The 12,488-nt window shown below is 33.2% G+C and overlaps 1 protein-coding gene across 1 annotated transcript in view; it reads right to left on the reverse strand.

The window, feature by feature from the left end:
* ADAMTS6 (ADAM metallopeptidase with thrombospondin type 1 motif 6) overlaps nt 1-12,488 on the reverse strand; it is a 328,680-nt gene that overhangs the window by 33,291 nt on the left and 282,901 nt on the right. The window contains exon 21 of the mRNA XM_012462273.2: nt 1,791-1,920. Within this exon, the coding sequence (XP_012317696.2) occupies nt 1,791-1,920 (130 nt within the window). The remainder of the gene's footprint in view (nt 1-1,790; nt 1,921-12,488) is intronic.

The following is a 12,488-nucleotide window of genomic DNA, read 5'->3' on the forward strand; positions in this document are numbered from 1 at the left end:
TAGTATTCAAACACACAACTTATGGGATGAAATGACCAAGAACTGAAATCTCTAAGGACATTAGACATTTAAGCATTTAAGATTAAATAAATAAAAAAGCTTAGGCCAAAATGGAATAGGGTGTGACCAGTCTCACTCAAAGATCTTACAAGTTTGATCAAATGCCAGATATACTACTTAAGATCCTGAGTGTCAGAGAATTAATGTAATAGATTGAGACTCACAGTCACATGAAAATATGCTGAAGTTACTGGAAACATGGAAAGGGACAAAATTAGTCCATGGATTTTAAGCATCTCTTTCTTTTACAGTTTTTAAGTTTCTCTTAAGATAACTTTATAAAAATCACTGGCAGAAAAGAGGAATGTGAAAAAAAATTAATAACTTGTTTTGTCATACATATGGTAGGTCACATTTCCATACTTTCCCATGTCTGGATATTAAGGGATTAGTTACATGGTGATAACATTTTGAATATAACTCAATGTAAAATTACAAAAGTCTTAGAACAAAAACTATCACTGTAGATTCCTTGTGCTTCTTATTTGGTTGGCCAATACCCTACACCTCTTCAAGAGATTAGTAGTGAGGATCACCATCAAATGTTCAGCCAGACATTGGCTTTAGATCATGAAAGTTCATAAGGCATTATTGCTTTGGAACAAGAAATGCACCTTGAACAACAAATGCACTTTAGTTTAAACGTATTTGGGACATGGATTATTTACGTATTGTAAATCCCATGTTTTTGTAATTACACTGTAGTCATTTTTAGAAAAGCTTCACTATAAAGTTTTTCTCTCCAGCAAAGTGTTTGGGACATACAAATTCATTTGCTTATTCTCTTTTGCCTTATCAGTTTCATGTTGGGATAATTAACTAACCAGGCAGATAACAGTTCATCCAATTTCTCAAACAAGAATGAAATGCCATTCATACATGTTTTCTCTTGCAGTTGTCAGTCAGGCAAAATCTCTACAAAGATTACTTTTGTTGTGATCAACTCAACATCCTTTATCTTTTTTCACATAATCATTGCCTTTTGCTCAATGAAGAAACCTTTCTGTTCTTACAGATTATAACGTGTGGCTCGTTGAGAGCAGGTCTCATTTAAAACCATCATTAAAATGAATGGGGTCTCTTCTTGTTAATCCCTTTACAGTGAGTTGTAATTGCTGCATTAATCAACAGAAAGAGACCAAAGTATACCTCTATGCCTGTCCCCAACACTCAGAAGATAGGATACCTTACAACAACAGAACTTAACATTGGGTCAGCAAATTAAAGCCCTGCTATTCTATTCCAGAGTATTTCTAAACCACTTTAAAAGTCTTTAGGGCTTTAGGACAAATATCTGGAAAAGACAGGAGTGTAAATAAATCACTATATTTTATTAAATCTAAGACTTTTTTTATGTGCCATTAAGAAAGGGGAAAAATGTCAATTATTATCATAAGACACCATTAGCTGCAAGTTGCATCCTAATTTCAGAGATGTTAGAATGTAAAAAAATATGTGCTTTAGAATTGATGAAATATGATCATTTCCAGCATCATGTAAGGACCAAATTCACTGAAGTTCCTGCTTTAAAGAAGTTAATAACTGAAATCTATAAATAGGAATCTTTGTTCAGTAAAAGGGACATCAAGATTCCTCCCTCTCAAGATGTTTTCTACCTTTTTTCCAGCCTAATTTATTCTTATCATATAAATATATTTCCAAACATGAATACATAATGTTTTCCTCTTTGCACCTAAAGAAAGTAATTCTCACTTCTTTCCCTTACTTACTCGGGTGGGCAGGGCTCAGTGTTGCAGGCTCTTTGATTTTCAGGTGGCTTACTGTCAGGGTCACAGTAATTGTTCTGGACAATGGAGTTGTCATCCAACCTTTTACAGACCACCTCCTGTCTTTGGACACCTTGAGAAAAGGAGGACATCATTAATTGAAGAGAAGTTTACCTTCCATTAAGTTAGGTATGCATAGCTTTCCTCTGTGGGGAATTGACCTCACTGGATCGCTGCCGTCTTATCTGTTCCACATTGGACTGCTTCTCTAAAATGGAGAGAAGACCTGGTCATTATACTGAAATTTCAGGCAAAGTTATTGTTCTCATATTTAGAAATGTAACTATTTCAAGTCCAGAAAAGAAACTACTGGTAATCTTAAACAATTTTACTCCCATTTGTAAATTCTTCTTCGTGCTTTCCTTAAAAAACAAACAAAACAACAGATTTCAATTTCCCAAAATATTATCAGATAAAATGTACAAATATACATTTCAATGCAAAACAATGGTTGTATATTTATTTAAAAATAGAACAATAGGGGCAAATTTACTTTTTGATATTTTGTAGAACAAATCTCATCTATTCAGTTTTTGTTAGGAATACATCACATCCACACATTTCATTTCTTCTTCCATTTATATATTTATCTTTCTAAAAGCCCATTCACTGTTTAGTAATTAGAGATTGTAGTGGGCCTCTTTTGAACTGTAACCAACTAGTTTGTTTATTCCAACAGAATTGACTTCCTGTTGATTATACCGTTGTCAAAGAAATACATATATATGCATTCAAATATTATGCATAGTTATGAATAGCTATTTTAAAAAATTAGTCTATGTGATCTTTTACCACAGCTAAAAATATTGCCATACAGTTTATAAAATATTAAATATATGTTAATTGTTTATTGGCAAAGATATTCACCATAACTCGCTCACATTTCACAAAATACAAAGACACACACAAACACACACTCGTATTTGTAAATGTTCACGGTGAACAGATTTTATGTACATTCATTTTCTCTTTAGTGTCAAGAAATCAAAAGAAGCAGATAGGTATATCAAAATATCAAAAAGAAACAAGTCAAACTACAAGACAATGCTAAATATTTTAGATCATATAGAGGGTAACAGGTTACTCCTGGCAATAGAAATAAAAGCACAAACTAAGCTATTCCGCATTCATCCACCCCATCTCTATAAACAGGTAGGCTAAATTACCCAGAAAGAGTTGTAAAAGCAGCATTAGCAGTATCCAGGAAACCACAGCTTCACACCTAGCTAATCCCACACAATCATTCAGTTGTTTTTCTTTTTTTCCCCAGTTGTTTTAAGTAATAATGTCCTAAAAAAAAAATTGTCATCATAAGTTAGGGAAATATATGTGAAACAGGATTATTCAGTGAAGGAAACTGTCACCTAAAGAGCTAGACACCAAATGCTTCCTCCAAGGTCCCCTAAATCATGGAAATTCTGCAGGTGGGAGTGCCTCTGTTAGCATGTTATGCGTACCTTTAACTAAGCCCTTTAAATTTAAAGACTGACAGGGCAAACTATTAAATCCACCAAGCTCAGGAAACTTAAATCCTGTAGCCTCCATGACAGTGGTGAGCAGTTAAAGAAAGTCTTTTTTATTGCTTGCAGTGACCCAGGGCTCTTACTGATCACCTTCCGCAACCAGTTTTTAGTTTTCTAAACTTAGGAGTCTTAAACATAGTCAAACAACTTACTGGCAAAACATCCTAGAGTATGTATTGTATTCCTTCCTTCCCAACCCCTAAAATAAGCCAAACACTAAGTTTATGTGACGACAACAGTTTGGAATTTTTTAACTATTAAACTTTAGATTTTTTGAGGAAAGAATGATTCACATCAGGCATAGTTGTGATCCATTCACAGATGTTCCATGATATTCATCAGATATCTCCCCACTGTGTCATTCCAGTGGGCAGATAACTAGGTCCATGTGGTCCACCTAGACAGATACCTCTACCATTAGTCACAGGATTCAGCTACCAACTGCAACAGTGACTTGGATTATCCATCCACCCTGGTTCAATATTTTGCCTCTATCAAGGAGAGCAGGGGATTTTTATTTAATAGGTTAGTGTGATTTTTTTTAAAAAAAGTCATTCAGATATGACTATACTTGAAACAAGAACATTGGCATTCGGTAACATATCTCGGTTATTTCTCAGGAAAGATATAAACATTCTCAACACTACAAAATACAACTGATCTGGTTTTGTTTCAGTGGCAGAAACATTAATTCAGTTTCCTAGGGTTAAGTTAAAGAAAGAATTTTATCTTAACTTGTAGAAACTGAATTAAGTCAAGATAATCTTCTTTCTTCAACTTAACCCTAGAAATGTTGCTTGGCTATAATTACATTTGTTTTCAAAAGTAGCTTTTATTGCAAAAGTAGGGCCTCTGCAATTTGAATCATAGATGAGATATGAGTTAGTAGATCTTTGATAAATTTAAGATACATTCTAATCACATATGTATCTTGAAAAAATTTTGGTACATAATATTTGTTATTAAAAATTTTGAAAATTACACAAAACCACAAAGAAGAAAATAAAACTGACTCATAGTCCAGTGTTTTGTTCCAGACCCCTTTACTTTCAGGGCTATTTTGCTCTTTAGTAGGATCCAGTAATTAGTTTAAAAATTATATATCTACCCAAACTAAAACTGTCAGCTAAATGCATTTAGCAGGTCATTCACTCATTCATTCAACAGAGATAGTTACTAAACCAAAGGCATTGTGTTTATGACATATAAACACAGTATTTCCTATGAGATATTGAGCTAAGTGCTAAGAATTATGAATTGACTTAATTTTGATCATGCCTTCCTTCCAGACTTCTTAAAAACTGAGAATTAAGAGTACTTGGGTTCATTTCAGCTTCATAATTTCAGAAAGCTATTTTTTATGAAGTAAAAATTAAAGTCCTTTAATAGACAGCTGAAATTGCTCTATATTTTATGAAGATGCATTTTTTTCCTTGCATTCATCTTTTATTAATTTTCTTCTAGAATATTATATTAGACAGTGTGGTATTTCACACTCAAGAGTTAACTATACCAGTAATCTATTCCAAATCTTCCTACAACATGGTACTATCTTCCTCCAATAGCATACAAAGATCCTTCCAACTACTACTACCACACTTGGCAGGTTTACAGATTTTTTTTTTTTTTCTTTTAAAGTCAGTAGCAACAGGATAACTCTATAAACCAATGCATCTAAATGAGTAGGTTTTTAAACGCATACTTTTGAATTAAGGAAAATGCAGCTTTTAACTTTAGAAAGTAGAAAATACAGATCAACTGAAAATAATCTAAACAAAGTCCACAAGGGAAATGATTGGGTTTAGATTCTTTTTATATGATCAAGCCTTTTGTATATAACTTCTTTTAAAGTAGTCTGTAAAACATTGGTAAGATGTTGATTTTAAACCCGGTTGGGAATAATTACATCCAGTTACACGAAAGCACTATGCTTTCAAATCTAAAGACTTATAGTTTATGACCAAAACATAAAATATCCACATGACCAGCCAGTGTGTACCTAATCAAAAACAAAATTCTAGTGTCTTAGTGTCCAGATTCCTGGAGATAAGCAGATGTTCTGCAGAATTTAATAAAAATGCACTAATTATATTTGATTCTTAAACACCTAAAGTTACCGGCATGCAAATGGTATATATATGTTTTTTTTAATGCAGTCCTTCTTCCATGCTTAAAAAAAGTAATGGCTTCATATTACAAAAGTTAGTTATAAAAGATGACACTGTGGTCCAGGTGTGGTGGCTCACACATGTAACCCCAGCACTTTGGGAGGCCGAGGTGGGCAGATAACCTGAGGTCAGGAGTTCAAGACCAGCCCGGCCAACATGGTGAAACCCCATCTCTACTAAAAATACAAAATTAGCTGGGTGTGGTGGCATGCACCTGTAATCTCAGGTACTTGGAAGGCTGAGGCAGGAGAGTTACTTGAAACCAGGAGGCAGAGGTTGCAGTAAGCTGAGATTGCACCATTGCACTCCAGCCTGGGCAAGAGTGAAACTCCATGTCAAAAAAAAAAATAACATTGACAATATACATTTACTTTAAACCCACTACAAAAGGTATATTCTGTTCAGAGACTTTCAATTTGCTTATCTTTTCATTCTTTGATACTAAAGATTCAAATATGATGTTCCTTAACATGGAAATAATGCTCACTTTTTGTCCATAAGTTTAAATGTCAGATCGTATATTTAATTTTCTGCCAATACTTAAAAGTTAAAGAACTATTTGTCCACCAAAGGTTCTTTTATACAATGGGAAGAAGGCAAACTCCACTTGAATCACTGCTCTAGCTACACATCAAGAAATGGCTTTAATGGTATTTTGACATAGTATATACCACAGGAAAATGTGCAAGAAGCCCACCAAATGGCAAATGAGTCCTGGAAGGAAATCATCTGCTGTTCTTACTCTAGGGTATGGTGGTTCAAGTGAGTTCCAGACTAAGCAAAGACTTCAGAGACCATTGCTCCTCTTTATTTCTTGCCTCCATTCCAATCCCTCTATTCCTCTTATCAGCTGCCCTATGTTCTCATGTGTTCCTATCTCTCTCTTCTTTCACAGAATTAATTTAGTAAACTCATTTTAATAGTATTTTGCAAAATATTGCCTTTCTCAGTGCAATTTACCATCTTAAAAGTAGAAAGAAGGCACTAGATGCTTAGAAATTACAATTTTAATTTAATTTGAAAGGGTGATATATGTTAAACCGAGAAGGATGGGGGTGGGGGTGGTTAGGGGCAGGAGAAAGACCTTCTAGGTCCTCTCAAATCTACTCATCAGACACATCATTTCAGTGATAGACCATGTAATGGATAAATGGATATTCTATTAACCACCTGTGAGTGAGTTAATAAAGAAAAGAAAGAGAAGTATAAATGTATTATTAGAATTGATGGGCTAACCAACATCTAAATAATTAAACCTAGTGGCATTGCACACCATATCTTCCTAAGAAACAGTTTTCTCAAAAGAAAGGGGGGAAATGTTAAAAAGTCAGAGCTTGTACTAAAAATGTGGCTGGTGGCTAAGGCAACAATTTGCTTAACCACAGCATCCAAAGTATCTAGCAACCAAGACAACACTATATAACTACAGTATACAGACATATGGTCAGCAATATTAATTTAATTTAAACCTTTAAGGCAGATAGCATCCAAAGAGTGACAAGTGCCAGGAAAAAAAATGTCTCTCTGCTCTGCCTTTCACTGCTGGAATCTGGCTGTTGTGCCGTGTGACTGTTGGCTAGACACAAGCATTTGCAGGGCAGAGCAAAGCCCATCTGCCTTAGATCTAACAGCTGGAACCCAGGGTACCCATCAACTCCACCCATATGGTTTCTTCTTCTGAAGAGCCTCTTGCTAATTTTTATCTTTTAAAGGCTTCCCTTCTCTGCCTTTTCAGTGTCTTTCCTTCTGTCCTATGCAAAACTGGATGTCCTAAGGAAACAGGATAATTAAAAGCAAAATGTAGCTCTAAAAATATTGTATTTTTGTAGAACAACTGTGTTTAGTAGTGGTAGCGTAGAACATACTTATACTGAGCTTATCCCTGGAAAGAATTCCTATTACTCCTTAGCTATTAAAAGTAGTCTTTTCCATATAAAGTATCTAGCTTTTTAACTTATTTAGTTTCTACTATGTCTAGTGTATAATTTTTTAGTACTATAAGGAAGAAAGTTACTGAGTAAGACTGTCTTGACCTCAATGAGATTACATTAAAATGGGGGGTGGGGTGGTATAGGGCAAGTATTATTAAAATTATATTACATGATAGAAGAGATCTAAAAAATAGTGCATTTTCAGGTCTAATATTTTTAGTTTATAGTTTCCTTATTTTGTCTTATTATTGTCTGATTTCTTGGTCCTCAATGATCTGAAGAACTCTTTTCATAGTTGAATTACTATATCATTACTTTTCACTTTATCTTGTTCCTTTGTTTTTTTCTCACCCCCAATTCTGCCATGTTTAGTTACCTCTTTTTGAGTTCTAAGTGGTTTAGATAAATGACCTATGGCAAGTTTTCAAATGAGATAATCAAATACATAGAGATAATTTAGAATGTTTCTTCCAGATTCAAAATTCTATAAAAGTTGCCTTCTCTTCTCTCCCTCCACATTTCAATTGCTTAACATTTTTTTTCCACCATTTCTCTCTCTTATGTGTCTGCTTTTCCTCTGTATTCCACAGAATAAGTCTGGAAAACAGGCATGTTTCCTTTCATTTGGTTTTGTAGTCTTGTTTCAGTGCCTAAGTTTGTACCAGTGTGAGGTATATGTCAAAGGGGTTACACATGTCAAGAGGCAGAATACTAACTAGAAATAGGAATCTGTGAAAGGCAAGTTTCCTAATACAAAGAACTAAATCATGCTGGGTGTGGTGGCTCACCCCTGTAATCTCAGCAACTCAGGAGACTGAGGCAGGAGGATCACTTAAGGTCAGGAGTTCTAGGCTGCAGTGAATTATTACTGTGCCACTGCATTCCAGCCTGGGCAACAGAACAAGACCTTCTCTCTAGAAAAGTAAAAAAAGGATTAGTCATATAGACTAGAGATTATTTCATACTAGAAAGTAATCTCTGTGACTGTAAGAGCTTGTTTTTGGTATTTTATTTAAATTTTAGAGGAATATTGTTGAGAGTTCAAAGGCCTTGAGCTTATTCCACATAGTGTGATGTATTTATCATCAATAGACAGGCATTTCTTTTAAACATATATAAATTCCATTTCTTGGAACCAAATCTTGAAATATTTCAGATTTGAGTTAAAATAAGGATACAATCATAAACAAATTGTATAGCTTTTAAACTAAAATCCTCATTTTCTTCAAGTAAAAATGGAAATACTAATATCATAAGTTCCCACAAAATCAGGATGATCATGCTTACCATAATAAAAGGCTTTATATTCTCCGAAAGTATTTTATGCATTTAACCTTATAAAGATAAATAATGTTATGACTGTTAAAATACTATTTTGGAAAGAAGTTTTGTGAAGTGAAACATGACCTGTGGTATACAGATCACTAATACAATAGGAATGCACTCAAACTTTGGTTTCAGCCTCACCCAAGTTTTTCAGTGAGTGAATATGTATCCAAACTTTGCTTATGTTAGGGAAGAATATAATCACTAAAGCAATAGAAATGATAACAGAGGACTGATGAAATGATGAAACAGTACTGGGGGAATATTTTGGCTTAGCAGAGATTTCTTGTCTTCAGTTACAAATCTTCACATTAGAGAAAATGCAACCCACAACATGCAGAAGTAAACAGTAAAACATGTCAAGATTATAAAGAAAACCCTTCACATGTAAGACTTTAAGCTTAAGTTATATTGAAAATATACATGAGAATTCAAAGAATTGTTGTAAAAGTAGTCATACAGGGGAAGTCATATGCTTAAGGAAAAAAGACAAATGAAAATTATTACAGATAAATAAATGAACACACATAGTTGCTTCCAGAAATGTGAACCAACCATAAACAAGACTTTGTATAGAAGAGTTACTCTGTAATCTCAAGAGCCAAGTTATATAAGAACCCAGTAAAGTTAATGATTACAGAGGCTAGGATCTCGGGGACTGTGATGTTCACAGGTGCCCTGTTACAATGCTGGATACAGCTAATCCCATGTTAAAGGACACTCTTCCTTCACAACATTGAAAGTGACCTGAGAGGAGGGAATTGTGGGAGAGAGTGAATAGGGAGATGTCATGGTTAATGCAGTGACAGACCATTGTCTAGTCCTATAAATACATTATTTTTCAAAGATCAAAGTGAAGACTAGGGAATAATGATGAACAAAGCTGACCTTTATTCTTTCTAAACTCAAGTCATTTTTTTACAGGGGATTTGTATAATTTTTAAAATCTCAGTGATCTGTTTTATACAGGACTCAAATGTAAAAGGACCTTCATGGTTTCAAAAAATAATAGTATACTGTATAACCCCATACAGAAACTATCTTTCACAGGGAATTTTTCTTAAAAACTAATTATATAAGTTTCTTCACGGGGAAATGAATGGCATTGAATAAAGTGCTTTTAACTATTCAAACTAAAGTTTCCATCTGTTATCTTTTATTTAACTCTGAAAGTAACTGAGATAAGCACATTTAGTTATAAGATCCAACCTTTTTATGTCTTTCACACTTAATTTCAATCAAGTCTATTTTGAATCTTGAAAGAAAAACAACTGGACTTTGTTTTCCTCTGCTCCATTTTGGGGCCCCTCTGCTTTGAGTTTCTGTGAAAGTTACAGTGAATGTGTCCTTTATAAGCTTCAATACAAGTGTTAGTCATTATTTTTGTTATTATGTCTGTAAAACTGAAGTCTCAAAACCCTTGTTTGTTTGAAGCACATTCTGTTAGTGCACTAATAATGTGAATTAACCTCTTAGTGATTATTAAATGTGTTAGACATCTCAGAATTGACAAAAAATTAAAAGGACATCTGTGAAAATATAAAGCATTTGTCTCTGTTTTATTGGATACTTTGAGAGCTATTCTCTTTTAGTTAGCTGTTAGTACTGGCCTAAAGACCGTACTACATATTTTCTAATAACTACTTTTTAAAAATAGTTTAAAAACTGTCATTTTAGAATAGAGTACTATACTTTTAAGTGCATATTATGCTTTTGTTGTATCATTCCTGAAAACAATAAAATAGATAACATGAACATACGTTTCCATAGAAACAATGTAGAAATATCTAACTTTTTAAAGGGACCAAGGCATGATAGATTTGTTAAAAATAATCTGAAAAATGTGTTATTAATAAATAGAATAGTATAGGCTATCACATAAACTTGTTAGCTGTCAGGAAAGAAGAAGTTGCTGATAATTTCTCCTTTAAATGTACAGTTCCTTCCTTTTTTTCTTTTGCTTTAATCACCCAGCATTCTTACCCCAAACTAACAGAGATAGAAGAAGGAAACATATTCAGGAGGACATATCAGAAGGAATATAGATATGAGAAAGAAATTTACATATTATTCAAAACCTCTAGTCTCTTAGCTAGAAGTACAGAAGAGTCTCCAGTTTTAAATTTTGAACATTATCAGGGTCCTGAATAATGAACTTATATGCATTTATTTTCTCTTCTGAAATGAAATTCAATACACCTAATGGAAGGAAGTTAGGTGACATTTTTATCCAACTTTAATGATACTCATTTTACCCTATATCAGGGGTTCTCAAACTTTTTCAGTTCACAGTATCCTTAGTATCTCTAATTTTTAAAATAACATCCCCAAGGCAGAAAAAAATGGCTAAGAGTTTTGCATAGTAGTTAGTTACAAATAACTTATTTGTAATAATTTGTATGTTGTAAGATCAATATTGCTATGTTTCCCCTGAAAATGTACAATGTTCTGCAGTGCCCTCGTGCGTCTGCTGCAGTGCCCTTGGGCACCTTCGTACAGTTTGAAAAACACGATCCCATATCAGGAAAATTCAGAATAGTGGTTGGAAATCTCATAAATCATCTTAAAAATCTCAAAGAGTAGAAACCAGCTACAACATGTATAAGAATCCAGATAAATCAGGTAGACTCAAAACGTAAAATAAAAAGAATTTGTCTTAGCTCAAAAGAAGAAAGATATAAATATGTTTATATGATGTTCTCTCTCTCTCTCTCTCTCATACACACACACACACACACACACACACAAATACACACATACACAGACTCATAAATTAGGCTTAAAATGACATTCAGGGAAGAAAAAGTATAATAAATAAAAAAAGCATCAAACATACAAATAAACTTAGTCTATGTAAATGTAAAAAGAAAAGCAATTTTAGCATTTTAAATAGTCAATGATGATTGATTAGAAACATTCCTGTATAACCATATAACATATGTAAAATAAAATCTATGTTCTTTGATCTTCAAACAAAATAAAAAGTATCTCTATCAGTAAACCTGTCTCCTTCCTACTATTCCTTAATTTAAACATAACTTTAACATCTCTTATCCTTAATTTAAATTAAGGATACTATTAATTTAAATTAATCTACTATTCCTTAATTTAAACATAACTTTAAACATCTCTTCCCCCAATGAGCTGCAAAGAAATGTTTAGCAGAGAGATGCTTTTGTGTATTAGCAGAAACTTGACCAAGTTAAGTTCTTTGGTATGCAAGTTTTGTACTTCTACACAAAGAGGAAGAAAGAAAAATTTAGAAAAAAACAATCTGGAGAAAGTAATCAGGAGTGTCAATAGAGCCAATGGCAGGGCAAAGACTGTATACTTAAAATATAAATATAAAATTGTAATAAACATAAAATATATGTATTTCTGATATTTATTTATACTGTAAATAAAGTATTCTTAAGGTTTATTTTCTAACAGAACAGGTGCAAAGTTAAATACAACACTACAGCATCAATTATCAGTTAACAGGCTTTAGATGGTTTCACTTTAAAACCTAAGCATTGTATAATATTAAATAAGAAGAGGGGACGGGAGTAAAATGAGAACACACCCAGAAATGTAGGGTAGAAAATTATCATGAATATTGCTGCTTTCTGCAAAGATAATTCACTTAAAGAAAGTAATTTCTTAAAAATTAGAAGGCCTTCTCTGATTAGAACTGTAATTTAAGAGAAAACA

This window comes from Aotus nancymaae, unplaced genomic scaffold (genome assembly GCF_030222135.1).
Source record: "Aotus nancymaae isolate 86718 unplaced genomic scaffold, 86718_ANA_hifiasm-v0.15.2.pri h1tg000014l, whole genome shotgun sequence".
Taxonomy (NCBI): domain Eukaryota; kingdom Metazoa; phylum Chordata; class Mammalia; order Primates; family Aotidae; genus Aotus; species Aotus nancymaae.